We start from the raw sequence: 20,310 nt of genomic DNA, 5'->3' as shown, positions 1-20,310 counted from the left end.
GTTGGACAGATCCGATGAAATGAATGGACAAGCACTATATAGTATGTGTATGTGTAAAAAACGAAGAGAAACGCTGCAATCTCACAAGGAAGTCGACAATTAACGAAATCCAAGTGGTAAACTGGCCTCAAATTAAAAGATATATGCGCATAATTAAGTTACAGTTGACATAATTAAATGATAATTGTTATGGCTGTATGGTATGCAGCCACCACACACATCATGGCATTTTGAGTTATTCGCCGTTTGTTTGACTCTCGAGGGGGAGGGTTAATTTGTGTGTCGTCCGGTGTCCCCTGGCCCCCAAAAATGTCCCCTCCCTTAACCCATTGCGTTCGTGGCTGCAGTCCATTTAATCCCGCATTTATATTTCTCTGTTCGCCTTTCGTTGATTTATGTCTCTTGCTAAAATAAAAACACAAATAAAAAACACACACACACACACACTAAAAATGTCACCATCGGTGGTTGGCATTTATTCAAATTGTCTTCCCCCAAAATTGTTTCTCTGCATTTTACCACTCGCCCTCCACACATCATCATAAAAATCAAGCGATCTTGTGCTAAGTTCACTACAAGAACATTTTTGATGAATTATTGGGGAATATATGGGGGCTCTTCTCTTGGGCAGCCACTTGGAAATGAACTTGATGGTATTTCAGGGAAAAGCGGTTGTTGTTTGTCTGTTTTTTGCTATATTATATAGTTATTTGATGGTATAAAACGTTATGTCCCAAAAACAAAGCAATTTCATTTAATAACATTTCATTTTCTTGGATATTGCTTCTGGGTTTAAAACTGTTACTATAGTGAAGAGAACAACGCTTTGATTTATCAGATGAGAAGCCTACTTGATCCATAAGCCTGTGAAGAATCAATTCGATGTACTAGATTACTGAATCCAACCGTTTGGAACCAGATTCCCGAACTGCCCACTGTCAGCCGCTAAGCGTTAGTTTTAATCCATTAATTAAAGTAGCAATCCTAGGCAGCAGCTTAATTTGCGGTCAAACCACAGCGCCACATTTGTGGTTCGGGCAGTTCCATTCGACGACAATTAGCGCAATGTACGAGTCGCTTCGCCGCGCTTGACAATCGAAAACGTTGTGTTTTCAATGAAGTCTTGAGCAAAATTCGAAACGAACAAATCGAAATCGAAGTGGCAGTGGCAGTGGCAGTGGAAGTGGAAGTTGAAGCTGAAATGCCAACGAAGGGCAGTTGTCGGCTCTTTAGCTGCGTTTCGGGGCAGCGAAGGCCGTCCAAGGAGGAGGATTATGTGGACATGGAGATGAGTGAGTATCTCGCATCTCGTATCTCTGTCGGGATGCAGCTGCGCGATACGAGGTCCATTAAATTGTGATCGATCACAGCCGAAAAGCGTGAGTGTATTTGCAAATTGCAAATGGCAAATACGCAGCGAAACTCAACAGAGCTGATGAACAAAGGGAGCATTTTGTCTTCCCCAAAATGGAGATGCGATTTAACAATTACCAGATGTTCCCTCACTCCCAGTTATTCCGGTATAACGTATATAGTCCACGGGGCAACTCAATGTCAGACTGCGCTTTTCCATTCCTTTACCTCGCTGCTCGATGTTCGCTGCAATTTTCAACAGCCGCGTTGCTGTCGCAAAACGGTCGTCTGCCATGTAATTGAGAAATAAATTTCAATGCAGCGACAGCCTCCTGCTCCTCCTGCTGCTCCACCTCCTTCACTTCAGTCACAAAATCAAAGTTTGCAAACTGAAATGAAACAAAAGCCATTAAGGCCAAAGTCGGCGGAGGAGCGAGGCCGTGCAGGATCAACAACTCAGAAGCAAAGTTGGCCACGTTTACTGCATTTCGAATATATCTAAAATCTATCAGATAAAATATTGATTTTTTTTAATAATATTAGCAGTGCTGAATTTAGAACTGTATTTTAATGCTGTAAAGGCTTTAGGCAAGGATTTAATATTTTAAATGGTCCAGCATTTTTCTCTGTGCCTGCGGACAGGATAAACTTTTATTCGGTCACAGTAATTAATCATTGCAAAGGGCCAAAGCAAAGCTCTCGCAAACTACCCACAGTTCCACTTAATTATGTTGTCACTGGGGTCGTTTATAGGGGGCATCAAATAAAATTTGACAATATTTTGCATATGAAGAGGAGGGCAAACGAGGCAAAATATATCAGTGGCCCCTCGTATTTTTGTTCTTCCACGCCATACAGTATACCATATACCATGCAGTATAGAGTGGAGCTCCCGATCCAGTTCCAGTTCCTTTGCCTTATAATGAGCACCAGCTGCAGGGCAGGGAACACATACATACGTACATAAGACGTGGCAAAGTCGGGCAGGAAAAACAGAGAAGCCGAGAAGCAAAGTGTACTGGGCGACAGGAGGAAAGAGCAAAATGCAGATAGAGATACTTCTGCTGACGTCGCCGCCACTCGTGGGTGTCAAGAAGTTCAGATTCTGGCAAATGCAACAGTGGATTTCGGTTTGGCCAGGAGATAGCATCGCCACGTCCTCCTCTTTCCATGTGCGTGCGTGTGTGCGTCTGTGTGTGTGTGTGCAACATCATCGCTTGGGTTCTAGTGGAGATTTATTTAAATGCGCTAAACGTGACTGAATTTATGGGGCAACCTGAGACTGAAGTAGGGAAAATGTCGCTGGGACAACAACTGATTAGTCCGGCCTAATTTATTTGGCTAAAACGGGCGGACAGGGGAATAGGCCCCCCTCGCGTAATTTATCTTGTTTTATTTAGTTTCATCTGGAGATCTCTTGTTTTCCTTGCACTAAATCCAAATCCACCTATGCGTCTTCGACCAGTCGCCAAGAGATTGTCACTGCGGATTGTCGGTGTGTGGAAAGTGCGTTGGATTCCTGGCATTATTTTCATGATTACATGATTATTGTGGTGTGATTATACTCAGGTGATGTTTGTAGTGTTTGAAAGAAAACCCTGGCTCTTCTACTTCTGCTCGGGCTCCTCAATCAAAGCCACGTTTAAAAACCTGCTGCGCTGAGATAAGAAACGTTTTTGATTCACGTGACACAGTGCCTCACTTAGGTATGCCATCACTTTCCCATTGAGTCCTTGACTATCGCACATCGGAGAATAGCGGCGCTTGAAGGGGCCAAGAAGTCACTTTTCCCGAAGTGTTCCGGGAGTTGGGAGTAGGGTCTGTTTGAAGAGGTCACAAATCAAGTTGGTCAAATCCTAAGTAAGCACATTATTTATCACAGACACAGGCATTCTGTGTAAATATGCGCATGTGTTTTCGTCTATGGGAATGGAGATTATTCAGGGGTCGCCTTGGGCCACTGCCTCCTTATCAGCAACTCCTCCAAGGCGGAGTCAATTGAGTTTTCAAATCATTTCCACTGACCGTCCCACGATCTTTTCGCTCATTTTGCAGACAACTGCGGCAACGTGAACAACACGAGTGGATCGAGTGCATCCGGATTCCTGGGCTCCCCCGGCTACAACATGGACGACATCCTGATCATCACCGCCAAGCACAGCGAGCGCGCCTATTTGAGGGCCACTTTCCTGAAGAACCACTTCGACAAGATCACCAAACAGCGCGGACGGAAACCATTCAAGTGAGTCCATAAATCTGCAATAAATCAATAATAATAGAAATTGAGATCATTGGAAATTGCTATATATGTGTATCTATATAAGTAACTTTGTTGTACCAACTAACGTGTTTGGCTTCTATTTATCCCTTTTAGTTTTCTGCACATCAAAATTGACGATGGTCCCTTCAGCGAGGAGATTGCCCACAAGTACCAGAACACCGCCTTGCAGATTGTGATCCTCTGCCCCGCCCTACTGGCCCTCCCCCACAGCTTCCTGATGACCCAGCTGTCGGCCATCATTCGCGTGGAGAAGGTCCTGGCCATTCTGCTGGATGTGAGCGAGGATAAGGTGAAGGAGATGCACAAGTCGGCGCTGCCCAGTTACTACAAGTGGCGGCGGTGCGTGGTGCGCGACAATGACCAGGTGCAGATCAGCAATATCCTGGGCATAGCCACCGATATCCTGGGACGCGCGTTGTGCCAGCGTCCTCCGTGCCAGGATAGCTCTGGCGGAGGAGGCAGTGGTCTCTCGCGCAGCTTCTCCAGCTGCACCGAGGGATTCACTGTGCTGCCCAAGAAGGTGAAGCTGGGCCAGAACAAGGTGGTCGCTCTGCTGGCGGAACCGCTGGAGAAGAACGACACCCTGAAGCTCTTGGTGGAAAAGTCCGGTGAGCTGATCGAGCTGCGCAACTTCAAGTGCCGCAATCCCTACACCCTGCAGTTCAATATCCCGGAGGCCTGCATGGAGATCTCCACCATGATCGAGATCCGCATCGAGAAGAACAACAAGAGCCTGGGTGCCAGGCCCATCAAGTGCGAGAGTCGTCTGCGCGAACTGGAGCAGCTGCTGCGGATCGAGGACTCCCCCATTGAGTTCATGTGCCATGCCCTGGGAATTGGGCCCGTGGAGCGGGATGCCCTCGACCAGCACTTGCTGCAGTGCTTCCAGCGCAACATGCCGCCCAACTTCCACCTGCTGAGTGGTCCCAGCGAGCGCCAGCCACACTTCTTCACCCGGCTGGAGTCCAGTCCCGAGGAGTACCCCACATTGCTGCACTTCGCCGCCAGGTGGGGCCTGAATCGCCTGTGCATCCAGCTGATGGAGTGTCCAGGTGGCGACACCGCCTGCGGAGTACGCAACTGCGCCGGACGCACGCCGGCCGAGTTGGCCGAGCAGGAGGGCCATCACAAGCTGGCCCAGAACATCGTCAGCTTCGCAGAGTTCCACGAACTGACCACCATGTACCACTACTTCAAGGGAGTGACTCCGCCAGGCGAGAGCTGCCCCAAGCCCAGTGCCAATGTGGTGATTGAAGCCAATCCGGTCAAGGCCGGAAAGAGCAGCAAGCCTCCGAAGGAACTGCCCACGGCGGAGTACATGGAGATGTCCAGCGGATCGGAGCGGGAGAATACACCTGAAGTGAGGCCCAAAACGGAGACCCTCGCTATCTCGAATCTCAACTACATAAGTGTGGAAACCGAGGACGAAAACCTGCAGGCATCCGTGTTCGAAAAGAAGGTGGAATCTGAGAAGAAACTGCCCGAGGCTGGCAACCAGCCCGGCCCGGAAAGGACCACCAACGAACTGAGGATCAACGAGCCACCCTACTATCAGTCCAAGGAGCAGAACCAGCAGCCCAAGGAACTCCAGAACCAGAGCAAATCCTTGGACGAGGTGGATGCGGCGCCACTCTATCAGACCGACAAATTCAGCCAAGAGTGCTCGCAACTCTTGGAAAACCAACTGGGCAACGACTATGTGTTGCAGCCCTCCAATGTGCCGGTGGCCCAGGATGATGGCAACTACTTGGTCCAGCCCTCCAATCGACCCGTGGAGGAGCCCCTCCGGTTGAGCCGCTGCACCAACAGACAGCCCGGATATGGAACACTGAAGCGCAGTGCCAGCGACGCCTCCGCCGCCAGTCACACCAGGTCCAATGCCGACGATGAGCTGGCCGAGATTATGCACGACTTCAAGAACAACGTGCTCTCCATTCGGGATGTGGAAGTGCTGGTGGAGCGCTGGAAGCACCGCAACGATGTGCAGCAGAGCTTCCGGGAGAAGCAGGACCAGATCGACCAGCTGCGACGCGAGTACGAGCGCATCCAGGAGCAGGTGAAGTCGCATCTGAAGCGCGAAACGCCCTTCGAGCGGATCAAGAAGTTCTTCTTGCGCTCCAAGACACCGGGCGGCAACGACAGTCTGCTGGACGAGACCAAGTCATCGATAGCCACCAGCTGCAGCTTCAAGTCCGCAGGGGGCGTGAGCTCCAGCGCGGCAGCAGGACGTCCCATCAGTTCGCTGAGCCTGCAGAGCGTGTCCAGCTCGAGTTCATCATCCGGCCGCCTGAGCACCGGCAGCAATTGCAGCGGTGCCTCGCTGGGCGATTCGGGCACGCACTCGGATCACGAGGATCGTCGCTTCCCCCACTGCCGGATGATGGACAACTACATGGTGCCGCCGACACCAAGGCCCGTCTTTACGCCCAGCTCAACGCCCGGCGATGAGCGTCATCAGATTGTCTTCCCCTCGCCCATGTCCAGTTGCCAGCGCCTGAACACACCCACCAGTCCCACGGGATCCGAGCACTACCAGATGTTCCCCTCGAACATACCCGTGTACGGCAGCCAGCCGCTGGCTGGATCCCAGAGCAGCAACTACCTGAACACCATCATGGAGGCCAAGGAGCAGGCGGAGACACAGCACTACCAAAACCACAACCAAAACGGAGTCACCCTGCAGCCCATCAAGCTCAACGAGCGATCGAACATCATCTACGGCAAGCTGACCAAGAGCAGCTCCGCCACCGGATGCAGCTCCTTCAAGCCCAAGCAGATCCCAGTCCCCTGTCCCCAGGTGGGCAGCATCGAGGTCCAGGCCGAGGTCTACCAGAATGTGGGTGACGTTGCTCCCGAAAAGGAGTCAAAGGCAGAGGAGCAGGCGCCAAACTACATGAACTGCTAGGCCAGCCAAACGACACATATTGCAATCGAAAGATGCAGATTCGAAAGATTTTCATATATTGGTATTCATTCAATTTACAAGCGAGATTTGAACTTTGAACGGAATCGAAATCCTTAATATTTGCTTAGTCTGTAAGCTCATCCATTGCATACTAAATGAACGGATAAAATGAGTATGAACTAGTTATCGGTATTCTAATTTTATGTTTAAGATATTCGAGCACGTACCTTGGGCCTCTGAAGTTTTACAAACTGAAATTGGACAGTGAAAAACATCAGAGGTCTCAAGATCACTTCGGATTACTTGTATTATCTCTGTAGTCTTCGGTTTCAGCGACTAATTGTACATTTGTGAAACGATTGCAAGCAACCAAATCAACATATCGCTAGCGTTTAAGTGTAGCTCCTAAGTCGATACCAACAAACCAAGCAGCTGACATATCAACGCAATTCATCCAAACTCTAGGAACCCCACATTTAGCGCTAAGAATCCCTCCTCTGCCATGCCGCTAAGCATGAAAAACTCGTTCATTCTCCACTCCCCCCTCACTACCCAGCCCACAAAGTTAAACGCAATAAATTTTTTTATATATAAGCAAAGTCGGAGCTGTTTTCATTTGCCACGTGCGAAGGACGTGGTGCTTGGTGGCAGGACTTGTGGGAGGGCAAAGTGTCCGTGGCGAAGTGGAAATCGTGCGGAATCCCCTGCAACACGCAAAACGGGATTGAAACTGCCAACGTAAATTTCCCTTTTCCCGGAAACAAATGCAAGTTTGCATTTATGCTGACTGGAATGACTTTTTTCGCGCTGCCGCTCAAATAATAGAAAAGGGAAATGGAAATAAAAATAGGGAAAAGGGAAAATAGGGAAAGTTAAGTAACAGAAATGTTTGTAGCTCTCTTTTCTGCTGACAACCTAATGGCCACTCTGGGATTAATGCTAGCGGCCATAGAAATAGGGAATAGCATTAATTCAGCTTATGACAGTCGGAAGTTGTAATGGAAGTTTATGGAGCACTTGTAATGCATACTAGCGCTTAAACACAAATTATTGTGCCAATCATCTGTTGACCTTTATGCAAAAGTGCAAGTTGCATAGTTGAAGGACAAGCCAAGTAAATTTTTCCAAGAGTTCAACAAGGCATTCTTTGCACTACACATCACAATATTTAATATTCAGATTAAACATTATATTGCTGCGCCAATACCAGGCATTTTCACTTTTGCTCCTCCCCCAAAAGCATGCCACAAAAATGCTGAAAAGCGAAATGCGGAAACCTCATAGGAGTTCCCAGTACCCAGCATCCATCCTCGTTGGGCTGCCACCAGCATCCGCGACTCGGGGGAATGCATGGATTCATATATGCAGTGCAGCTGAGGAGCAAAAAAGAAAACCATAAATGTATAAGCAAGGATTCGCACTAAGCCGGCATCTCTTAATTCACACTCAATGGGCCGCAAAAATCTCTCGCTGCGCTCCCGATGCGTACGCGCTGCATAGTATTTTTCCCAGCTGGCTTGCCACTCGCGTTGCATGAACACCCACTCACACACCGATAAGTCTATACCTTCACAAGCACACACACACAAACGGAGAAACGGAGGGCAGACAACATGGCCACAATCAGTCGGCCATCAGTCTTTGGCCTGCACCATTTCCGTATCCGCTCCGCTCTGTTGTTTGTTTTGTTTCTCTGTTGTAGCACAGCGGCCCAGAGAGAGAGCGAGAGAGAGAAAGAGAGAGGGAAAGAGCTTTTTAAGAACAGAGCTTTTATGAAAAAGGTTTACAATATCCAAAATACCATAACAATTACAAAAATACTACTAAATAGTTGTACAAAGTGAAATACTTAATAACATAATAAATTATAAAGTCAGCAAAAATAAGTTTGCAACAATCAGTTATTTGTTTTAATGAGTAATTCTAGCTTTAAGCACACAGAAATAAATTTTTTATAACCAAAAAAAAAAATATTTACCAGAATGCATGGTCACTACTAAGAAAACCAGCCTGTTAATAATATGTAAATATTACCGCAAAAGTAACTTCATCATACCCCACACTGTTTACGGGGTATTAAAAAACGGGAGAGCAAAGCGCGCTCAGAGAGAAAGCTGGCGAGAGAGAGCGGGAGAGAGCCGAAAGCTTTCACTTGGACAAGGTAAAAGCGAACAAGTGTGTATAAAAAGGACATTTCGTTCAGTCGTCGACTTTGTTAATTAAGCGAAACTGCGACGCAAAAAAGCGGAACGAATTTTCTTTCACCGCAGGGAAAAACGTTTCCATTTTCCGCTGCTACAAAGTATTCAAATAGTAAATAAAACATACTGTTTGTCGTTTAAATGCATGCAGAACCAAAGTGCAGCTGAAAATTGAATGTTAGCGCGTAACCAGTGAACCAAAATCGAAGGACGTGTGTTGTGTGTGTGTAAGTTTGTGCAAAGAAAACACTTGCAACCATTTTTGCAGCTTCAACTGCGTAGAAGCCAGGGCAAACACACGTTAATTAGTTTATACCCACGCCGCAGAATCTTTGATTCGCTGAAAGTCCTGACGACTCTGTGCTAATTCATCCTGGGACTTGCTGCTTCCACAGCTGCGAAAAAATCCGAGAGGCTGGAAATGCATTAAGCAGGTGGACGGCACACCGCACAACGTAAATAATTGAAGGTAGGTGAAGTTGCCCTGTCAGCAGGCCAGTGAAATTGATGCCAGATTTCACCCCACATCACCGCCACGAAGCCAGGCATTAACCTTCGTCCTTGGCGGGAATTGTGTGCTCTTCTGGACGGGATTTTTGTATATTTTAATTATGAATTTCTGCCACTCGAGAGCGGCAACGGTTGCCACCCCCCAGAGTGCCGAGTACTCGAAACTTTCTGCACAGCAACACATTTTTAATGATGTGCTAAACGATCATCTCGAGGCCCATGTAAATTCTCACCTCGCAATGCGGAGCTTAACCCTTTGGGATTCCATGTGACATACAGTTGCGGTCAAAATAATAGTAGTGCCGGTGAAGCAACACGTTATTTCTCATTATTTCCTCTATGCCTTCACATATTCAAATAATTTTTTCACACAAGTGACGTTAATTCTTTGCTCTCTAAGAACGTAAAGTTATTTTCGGTTCTCTCTTCGTTTTACATTCTTTTTCGGCTTTAATTGCAAGGATGCACTTGTTTGACCCAGTCAAAATAATAGTAGTGCCAGCTAAATTGACAAGAATAATTAAATTTAATCGCTTTTTAGCCAGGTTTGTGGTATTTTACAATACTCTTGCGTGTTTTTTAACAGTTTCTATCATTTTTAGACTCTTCTTTGAAATTAGGTACAGAATATATGGGGCGTGGCAAACACTGTAATGCCGAGAGGCGGTAACTCATTAAAAAACTGATTTTTTCTGGAAAGACTTATGTCAGGGTGCAAAATATTATCGGATGCTCTTCTACAATGATTAGAAATGCAATCAAATATGAACCAACAAATGAAACTCGTGGTCGGTTCAAGTTATTGACCAAAAGGTCAGTAGATCGCTTAACAAGACAGGCAAGAAGCAATCCTTTCGGGTCCACTGCAGCCCTAAAAAAAATCTTGTAAAATTAATTTTAGTTTGGAAACAATAAGATGTCTCGGAGATGAAAACCTCATTTCAAGAAGTCCACGAAAAGTGCCGTTACTAACAAAAAAACATGCAGCAAGTTATGCAACATTCCGTTTGAAGTTTGCAAGAAAGCACTTGAATTGGCCTTTGGAGAAGTGGAGGAATATTTTGTGGTCGGATGAGTCCAAGATAGTTTTGTTTGGAGGCCATGGCTCTCGGGAGTTTGTTAGACGACCACCCTTATCTGACTTTTTCCCGAAATATACATTAAAAACGGTTAAGCACGGTGGTTCAGCGATTATGATTTGGGCGAGTTTTTCGTATTATGGAGTTGGGCCAGTGTATTGGGTAAAATACATCATGGATCGTTATTTATATGTAAAAATTTTAAACGAGATGATGCTCCTATATGCCTTCGAGGACATGCCACTTGTTTGGACTTTTCAACAGGACATTGATCCAATACATACAAGTAAACTCGCCAAAGAGTGGTTCGCAGCCCATCAAGTCGAAGTCATACAGTGGCCCGCAGAGTCACCCGATCTCAATCCAAGTGAGAATTTGTGGTGTGACGTTAAGAGAGCAATCTCAGAAATAAAACCGAGTAATAGCTTTAAACTCTGGAAAGCTGTACAAAGGTCATGGGACTCTGTTCCTGTGCAAAGATGCCAGAATTTAGTTGATTCCAGGCATAAGCGCTGTGCGTCTGTTATAGCCAACAAAGGCTATTCAACAAAATACTAAAATAAACATTAAATATAGGGCTATTACATAGTTTTTATCATTTAAACTTAAAATGTTTTATTTGGCTGTGATGCTGTTTGAAAAAATGCACTACTATTATTTTGACCGATCAAATTTAGGTCCATTTTAACATTTTCATTTCTTTCTGAAAAGTCTTATGCATTTTTCAAAGTCAATTTTCATTATTATCACCTACTATGAGTTAACTTTCATTGAAAATTAAAAAAAAATTTCTGAACACGTTTTGAAAGGTGTTTTTTTGGATTGTTTGAAAACCTCTGTGGGCACTACTATTATTTTGACTGCAGCTGTATTTGTAAAACAAAAATGTGGATGCTCTAAAAAGGCATTCCCCTACGGCCGAAAATAATTGAAACATTGTTTTTGTCTAATTATTTCCTCTTTTGATGTAACCTTGTCTAATTACATCTTGGTTAAATCATTTATAAATATAGCTATCTTTTTAAGTTTCAAATATTTAGTTAGTTATTGCGATACGTGGCATATATTATTTTAGTTTAATGTAAGCCACACATTAAGGATGACAAATTGGGTTTTTTTTCTTTTGGTTAAAATGAAAGAAAGAATGCCGGTTAAGGGCCATGCCAAAAGTTCCTAAATTCTAAATTCAAAATCATTCTCAAGGCAAAAAAACATATTCAAAAGTTTGTTGGCATGCCAATGAAGGCATAAGACAACCCAAGTATGAAATTGATAATCTATATCATTCCAAAGACGTTGAATGAAAAAAAGATTATATGACCCCCCTATTTCCAATTTTTCCACTCATTTATATTTGAAAGCAAGAGAGAACGCTATAGTCGAGTTCCCCGACTATTTGATACCCGTTACTCAGCTATTTGAAGTGCGAAGGAGAGTCTTTAATACTGACAGTTTTTGGCGGTTTGTGGGGGTTAGAGTGGGCGTGGCAAAAAGTACAGACAGACGGACGGACATGGCCCGATCAACTTGGCTATTGATCCTGATCAAGAATAAATATACTTTATATGGTCGGAAACGCTTCCTTCTGCCTGTTACATGCTTTTCAACGAATCTAGTATACCCTTTTACTCAACGAGTAACGGGTATAAATACGTTGAATTATGAACTACGCATACATTGCAGTTCAAGATCGATAAATAGCAAGTCCAAAAGTGAAAAATAATTATTTATAACACTTAGAGCACCAAACTCGGCAGACTGGTGACTTGGTGCATATAGTATTTTCCTGGTATGTGACAATCACTTCACTGGTTTTTTGTTTCGGACGCTCCTTGGCTTGTCACCAGCGTCTTTGGGTCGAGTTGGCGGGCACTCATAAATATTTCAAGCAGTCAAAGCTGTGTGAAAGGTCCGTGTAGGTCCTGTGTGTCCTTTTCCCAGCAAATATGTAAGCAGCCGCAACTTGTTAGCGTGTGTGCTGCACAAACAGCAGCAAACGACAGCGTTTCCGCTTCGCTTTCTGTGTCAGCCAGCGGCTTTTTCATGCTCTTCATCATTTTCTTGGCCAAGAAGCCGTCGCATTGTTGCTATAATTTTAATTACCACTTGGGCGACTTTTGAGTCGCCGTGAGTCGGTGCAAATGCGACTCGGTGTATGAGAGAAAGAATGAATGAATGGCACAAGACAGGCTGCCGAGTGGAGGCTAGAAAGCATCTGAAAGGCAGAGTGCACTACACGTGTGTATGTGCCGTTCGCATATAGAAATTCCTGTTTAGGTATAATGCAGGGACGACAAACAAAAACCCTTGCTATACAATGCGAACAATTCCAGAGAAAAGCCGCATTGTTATGGCAAAGCCACAGACAAATGGGAAATATTGCGCATACGCCGCGTATGGCTGCCACTCAAAGTTATGCTGCGTATGGCAAAAGTAATACACAGCATAATTGCTTATTTGCCGCTTCGGTGGCGATCTAAACCATATTCGGCTTAGACACAGACGAATAGATAACCATAACATCCCCCATCCGCCAAGTATCGATTGTAATTCATACAAAGCCAATGACCACAGCGAACCACCCAAATGTCCGTCCTTGGGCGTTGGGCGTTTTGTTGGTGGGTGGCGGCAAATTAAACTTTCTATAGACAAGTTTCTCGCTCCACAGAAACTTTTTCTTTGCCATATTATAATACCCAAGGGGCGATAAAATATGAGAGAGGCTTCGCACCCAAAACACGTGGCTTCAACTGCGGCTATATTTGTTTCCATTAAAGTAGATACTTGAAATTTTGGCCATCTAGAAAATTTCCCCGGCGAATATTAAACTACTTTTAGTTTTTCTAATGCAAGTTTCCTAGGAAAGTCGGGAAAGTTTTGGCATATTTAATGTTATAGGTTGTCAATTCAATCGACCGTCATTTTATGAGAGTACTACGCCAAGTTTATTGAATTTGTTCGACATTCCATTCCTTATATTTTTAGATTCTCTGAATTCCCAAAGCCGATTTTACTGGGCTTAGAAAATAAGTATAGAATGTCTGTAAAGCTTACACAAGCCACTTTACATTGATTGGAAGCGGAAAAGTTCCGATGTATATGCATTTAGCTGCAAAAGCATACGAAAGGTACGTTTTGAACATGGTTACCATAATATTTGGCCACGAGAAAAAAACCAGTTAAATGGCCAGCGCTTGGCAGCCGCTCAAAGAGGAGCAAACGTAATTGCAATAGCGATAACAACGTTTTTAGGACGATCATTATAATCATGCAATTTGGCCCACGTCCTTTCAAGGACTGGACGCTTTCAGCCAAAGGAGGAAAATGTTCACAACGAATTGTTATTACAGTTTGCTAAGTCGTTTGACTGTGCTGTCACACAAGCATATTTATAATCTATCATAAATTCGCCTTTTATTGACAACATTTGCCAGGCGACTCCACAGAACGAAAAACAAACCTTGTTCTTGAGGTATTCAGACTACAAAAAGCGCACATTTGTAAGCTTTAAATTGTTCCCATTCCTTTTAGAGTGGATTATTAAACAACAAAATCAGCAATTTACTAATTGCTACAAAGATTTCCTATTTTGTAACTTACTCCCTACAAATCCAAATGGATATCATATGTGAGCGTAACATTAAGGTAGCTTCGTTGCTTAAGATGAAATATACCGAAATAAAAGGTTTAGTTATGCAAAAAGAAATTTTTTCCTCTGCATCTATGGGCCTGGCCAGATGACACTATTTGCCGGCTAAAAAATGTATTAAACGGAGAACTCATTAACGGCTTGTGTTGTGACTGGCCAATGGCAAGGACCTTGGGTTCGGTGGTGTCAGCTCCTTCGGTTGGTCGGTTAGTTAGTTGTTGGCAGGCGATGGGACTTCGACTACATATTGCATGTTGTTTTGGCTCAAATAAGCCCCAACAGGCCGGCAATTTGGCAAACATTCGAATGGGCCTAGCTGGGGATTGGTATCGCAGTCGCAGTCGCATTTAAGTGTTTGTTATAAATTATTCGGCGCATTTTCAAACTGGACAACCGAATTGCAGTAACGGCAATGGCTTTTTATGCAATTTTACTGCACTGTGGCCGCCATCTGACCCCATGACGCATTTGCCACATACATTTGCCACATACATACACTCACTATGTGGCACATGTGCCTCACATACATAACTTTCCGGTTCGCCGACTTTAGAATTGGCCCAAACCAAAGGGGTTGGTTGCCGGTTAAAGTCAGGTACGGCCAGCTCTGTGATGGAAATTCAATTTGCCCGCAGACATTTTAATTATGCAAATGAAAATGATTTGAGTACGTAGCCAGCACCTGTTTGTGATCTCATCGTAGACAAAGTTTTCCTATTAAATTTCTTACCACGTCATTTAAAGTACCGACACATTGGCAGCTGCTCTTAAAATCACACAAATGGCGGCTTACGGAAAACTAATTGAACCATTTAGACGGCCATCATTATAGCTATAATTTGTCGATAGCATAATGACAATAATTTATAATTTCATTTATAATACATTCCTAATCATAAAACATTTCAAATAAACACTAAGGCAGAATATAGTATTTATTTTCAATTCAACCGTACTAGTAAGGTTTCCCTTTTTCTTTAGTTTGTTGAATGGCTTGAAATCTCGAAGCTAACACATGCGAAACTTTAGTTTATAACAGCTTTAAGAAGTTTCGAAACGCTGAATTACTGTGAAGAAAACTTGTTTTGAAATTAGTTTTTCCACTCGTGTTAATTGAGCTCCACTGAATAAGTTAGTGCTTTAGACCGGAAAAGTATGGGGTTTTTTTTCTGTAAGAGAGGAAAACTAAAGCCGTCATGAGAATTGTGGCACATGGTGAGTAGTCGCAAAGTACTTTTAAAAGCTTTTTCCAAAACAGTTGCCCCAACGAGCAACATGTCTTTTTTCGCAACCTTGTAAAAGTCTGGGCTGAAAATTAGCAAAAAATACAGATATACGATTGCGAATATGGCTGCAGTCCTGCGATTGAGTTTGCGTGACAGGATGCGCCAGACATGTCTGACATTTGGAAATGCCAGAAAGGATCAACCGACGAGTAAACAAATCGCAGACAATTGACTGACTGACTGGCTGACTGACGTGTTGTTTGCAGAGACAGAAAGAGAAGGCACGTCACCGGGTGACAGAGACGGGTAGCCGGCAATTAGGATTCAATGCATTGGGTACAAAATACAATTAAGGGCCATTTGGAGCAGTAAACAAGCAGTGAGCTGCGAAAGCCATGTCCGTTCAGTTTTGGCTTCAGCACGTCGCAAGATGCTTATTATTATTTCAATTACGGGTATTGATTTTACAGCGAAAAGAAAGATACACAGGAAAAAACATTTTTCTAGCTGGAAAACAAACTACTTACACACTGGTCTTCCATATCAAAGTTATAAAATAAGCAAGAAATTAGAGTAAAGCTTTATGGTTTGTTCGAACTACTCGTATCAAGCATGTCTATTCATTTTAATGATTGACAGTTGTTAGATGTTTTCTTTACTTAGTAATTGTTTATTTTTTCTGTGCACCGCAGAAACCAGAGCCTCATAAGTAAATCATTCGCCTGTCGAGCATTAAAGCAAATTTATTGTTTTTAGTGACGACCCTCAAGTCCTTGACTGCGAGCGCTTTCAATTATTGAAAGCCGGCAGACAGCCGAACCACACACATGCACACAAAGATACTCACGCACTCACTCGCACGCGGAGAAACTCACACACACACACACACACTCGCACTTCGATGGCTGTCTGCAAATGCTGCATAAATAACCGAAAAATTCATTGCATACCTCGAGGCGTGGTGCATGTCGCTCGCCAATTAAAGGCCCGTTCCCAGCAAAGAACGCCAACAATTCCGCTCATTTGCCGTCTTCGCACTTGGCTTTCGCAGCCGGCAAAAACCCGTATGCTCGCGTGTCGAGTTGGCCTATTCAACTAGTTGGCCGAAAAGAGAAGCCGCCGGCGATATTCCCCCCAAAACCCCCATCAACCGCTTCATTGAATTTCGCTTCTTGTGTAAATTGTGCACTGGCGGAAAAGATACAAACTCTAAAATAAACATGTGAATATAGAATCTTACAGAATACTTAAATTTAACAAAAAAAATGACAGCTCCATATGTAAGTTATATTATTATCTTTCATGCTTACAACAATTTTAAATGTAATTATTATTACAACAATATTAGAAACTCTAAACTAGCCCCATAAATTTGACTTCATTAAAATAAGTTTTGATTTTCAAACTTGTATTTTAATTTTCATCCAGTGCAGTTGGGCTAAATTTATCTTTACGGTTAGCTGGATTGCGAATGTCTGCGCTCATCCGCAGGAAGTGAAATTAGCATTTGACATTTAACGAATTTCCAACGCTCTTTGTTGCCTGCTTTTTCTTACCAACTTGCACAGAAACTGAAAACTGAAGGTCGAAGGTGGGGCAATCCAATTACGGATAAGCATCGAAATCGATAGCTCTGCTGCACTGCGGTCTCTTCCGATCTAGATCAATTGAAATTCAAATTTATTCACTGCTTTTAATTGCAATTTCAGACAAGGCAATGAAAATGGTAAACTGAAGATTGCACAATTTGGAAATTTCTATCGGAGATCATGTCAAACGTGAGTATTTTACGGAGAGCGGAGCACCTAAGGGCATGCAAGGCATCTAAATCACTTTTTGCAGCTCCTCTACATGGACAAGTCGAATGGCAATGGCGTCTATGCGGTTAGGCCCAACAGCAGCAATGGCCAAATGGACAACGATAATGGCCTAAACGGTGCAGGTGCGCCTGCCACCAGCTCAGCCACAACAGCAACACCAACACCAACAACTGGAGCAGGTGCAGCCCTGATGGCCACAGCTAACAACATAAACATAATGAACGGAGCTGCCGCCGCAGCCGCAGCTTCCGCTTCCGGTCTGCCCACTTCCGCTTCCAGCGAGGACCTCAGCCAAAGCCTGTCCGAGTACACAGATGCCGACGAGAGCGTATCCGCGCCCACTGAGTTTCTCGCCGAGGTAAAAGCCTTTCAGGCCAACCGAGTCCTTCTAAACTTGCCACCAAGTGAGCCAGCTTAAGCTGCTATACAAACAGCCAAAGTTTTAGTTTCCACTTCCGCACGAGCGAGTTTTTAAGGGTGAAAATGCATAAGTGTGGCAGCTATTCCAGCCATTATTAATTAAATGGATGACCAGTGGGTGATTTACATAAAATATAATACAAAAGTTGATAGATTTTTGATATATATTACCATATATTTGAATCCTTTGGTGCTTATAAGTGGCCAAGAAAATCGTTTCCCCAACAAAAACAATAGAATTCACTCATTATCATTATCTAAGCGTGGCACAGTTCCCATTTGTTGCTCGACGCCGAAAACAATGCGGATCCTTGAGAGGAACTTATGCAAATGCAAATTGCTGTGCTGTCAGCGGGGATTGTGGATTTAAGTTAAAGTCCTTTCGGCAGGATTACGGCACCGAGCGCACTTGGCCGGCTTATTGATTGCTAATAAATTGCTTTCGAGCGCATTCAACTTTCAGCAGAGTCAACTTTTTGTCCTGCCCACAATGTGGGCCAGTAGATCGAATGGAGGGTGTAGATATACAAGTCCTTTGTTGTTGAGATGTTATGAGAATTTCAAAGGGATTTGTTGGCATTCCCTTAAACGTGTATTGTGCAAGGCACCGTATTATATTGTGCGTTTCTTGATTCTCCTGCAGTTCCTGTCCGCCGTGATGCTGAAGGACTACAAAAAGGCATTGAAATATTGCAAATTGAGTGAGTAGAATACAAAATCAGCTTTCAAAGTTTGCCACCGTGCATCCGAGAGCTGCAATTATCCCTTTTTTGTGCGAATATGACAGAAAAATTACCTAAAAAAATAAAGTGCCTTCTGATTTCATCGAATGTTTATTTTTTGTATTTCCAAAAGTTTTTCTTATTGAAAACTAAATGATTTTTCAAGAATACGTTTTCAGTAAAGGTTTTTAAACACTTGTTTATTGCTTAAAATTCAATCTACTTAAACTGATTTCATTTGTATATAATTTGTAAATCCAAAAACACCTCTTGATAAAACTTTCCCAATGTAGTCCTGCAATACGAGCCCGACAACGCGACGGCCAAAGAGTTCTACCCCCTCATCCTGGATAAGTTGCGGGCAGGTGAGTGAGCAGATGAACAGCGTGGTCGGTCAGTCAATTAATACTTATCTCGTTGCCCCAGTGGCCACATCCAGCGACAGCGATGAGAACTACAATAAATCTTCATCGCCCGACTTGGCTCTGGATCTGCATGCATCGGATGTGGAGGCGGATGTGGACGGGGACGAAGCTGGAGATGCAGACGGGGATGGGGATGCGGATGCAGATGGAGATGGCGATGGCAGCGAGAGCAGCAACAATTGTTCCGAGGAGGAGGATAATGGATGGGGCGATGATGAGATTGACAACGTGGATGTGATGGATGGCGAGGAGGAGAGCAGCAGCAGTGGCGATGACTTCGATTTGCCCATCGACGATGCAGGTCAGGATGCAGCTGCTCTGGCAGTTCACGCCCACCATTCCCATGCCCATACCCACTCGCACTCCCATTCCCACAACGATTCTGGATCCTCGCGGAATTCATCGAGCGGCGGAGGAGGACGCAGCGACAACACCACACATTCCTACTCCAGTTTGCTCCTGGAGGAGGAGGACGACATAGTGCCCGTAAGCCTTAACTTTGGCCTGAAGGAAAACACAGCTGCGGACCTGGACGTCAGCAATGGTAAGTGAGTGATTAAACGGTATTTCCGTGTATTGACCTCGCACATTTGTTCGTTTCAGGCAACAAAATTCCCTCCGCCTCCTGCAGCGACTCGGAATCCCCGACAGAACCGCTCACCCAACGCCTGGCGGCCATCCTGCGCTCCAAGTGCGGCGTATCCGGTGGTGGGTCAGATGAGACCTACTAACTCCATATATACTCGTATATACTCAATCCAACACTGTGCAGAAATTATTTTGTTGTGGACAATGCTGGCGATTTGTAACGGCATGATGATGTTTGATTTATTACCTGCTGCACAGGAGCATCTATATATTCTTGTATAACTATATAAACACACTCCACCCTTTGCCCGGCTAGTTTTTCCACTAGTGCGATCGCTTTACGAACCTAGAAACCGTCCCTAAACTGCATACTCTCGTATCTTGTATCTCGTATCTTGTATCTTCACTTGCAAAGTTTTCTCCCTAGGACAAACATATCGTACAAACTCAATAAGTACTTATATTATATACATCAATACCTATTTATACTACATATTGTACATGTTTAGCCTAGATATAGCCACAGAGCCCAATAAAGATATACTCGATATACTCGATACAGTAAGCTGAACATGGCTAAAGATTAGGTGGTGATTATACACTCACACGGAACGCGAAGCCGAATCAATATACATAGATTTACATAGATTTACAAGCATATATTTTAGTAAGACACCCATTCAGAACGCACAGGACTCGGAATGCTTTAAATTTTTGCATTTGATAGAGATCGATTTTTTCCCCAGGATATAGAAAGCGAGTTACGGAGCCAAGGATAAGTCTGATAAGTCTATAAAACAGGCAGAGGAGGAACGAACGATCGTAGAACTACAACTGAAATGGTCCAAAGTCACAAACTACGTAGAAGATTGTAAATAGATATATTTTGTATCAATTAAGCCTGTACTAGAGTCTATATATTAGTTCGATTCTGTTGTATAAGTTAATCAGGGACATAACTCTAAAAACTCCCCCCCTAAAAATAAACCTTATATTTAATATTATTCATATAAATATTTGTATCTGATATGTGTAGCTCTTGGCTAAGTTTTCCTAACTGTATTGTTGAACTATATAATCCAGAAGGTCTGAATGTTTACGGAAGACAATTGTAATAAAAGTGGCCAGAAA

At 43.9% G+C, this 20,310-nt stretch overlaps 2 protein-coding genes across 7 annotated transcripts in view; both read left to right on the top strand.

Moving 5' to 3' along the window:
* The window catches only part of LOC122622317 (phosphoinositide 3-kinase adapter protein 1), a 31,941-nt gene extending 24,814 nt beyond the window's left edge, over positions 1-7,127 (top strand). For all 6 annotated transcript variants that reach the window (XM_043800696.1, XM_043800693.1, XM_043800695.1 and 3 more), the window contains 2 exons: positions 3,409-3,595; positions 3,728-7,127. In XM_043800696.1, the coding sequence (XP_043656631.1) occupies positions 3,409-3,595; positions 3,728-6,539 (2,999 nt within the window). In that variant the 3' untranslated portion in view covers positions 6,540-7,127. The remainder of the gene's footprint in view (positions 1-3,408; positions 3,596-3,727) is intronic.
* Positions 7,128-8,966: 1,839 nt separating this feature from the next.
* LOC122620341 (surface protein) lies at positions 8,967-20,127 on the top strand. Its single transcript, XM_043797761.1, has 7 exons — positions 8,967-9,209; positions 16,914-16,982; positions 17,047-17,382; positions 18,088-18,145; positions 18,460-18,531; positions 18,593-19,135; positions 19,195-20,127. The coding sequence occupies exons 2-7, from the start codon at positions 16,974-16,976 to the stop codon at positions 19,320-19,322; spliced, it is 1,146 nt and encodes a 381-aa protein (XP_043653696.1). The 5' UTR covers positions 8,967-9,209; positions 16,914-16,973; the 3' UTR covers positions 19,323-20,127.
* The last annotated feature ends 183 nt before the right edge of the window (positions 20,128-20,310 follow it).

Source organism: Drosophila teissieri, chromosome 3R (genome assembly GCF_016746235.2).
Source record: "Drosophila teissieri strain GT53w chromosome 3R, Prin_Dtei_1.1, whole genome shotgun sequence".
In the NCBI taxonomy this organism is placed as follows: Eukaryota; Metazoa; Arthropoda; class Insecta; order Diptera; family Drosophilidae; genus Drosophila; species Drosophila teissieri.
This window is presented reverse-complemented; position numbering and strand designations above follow the sequence as displayed.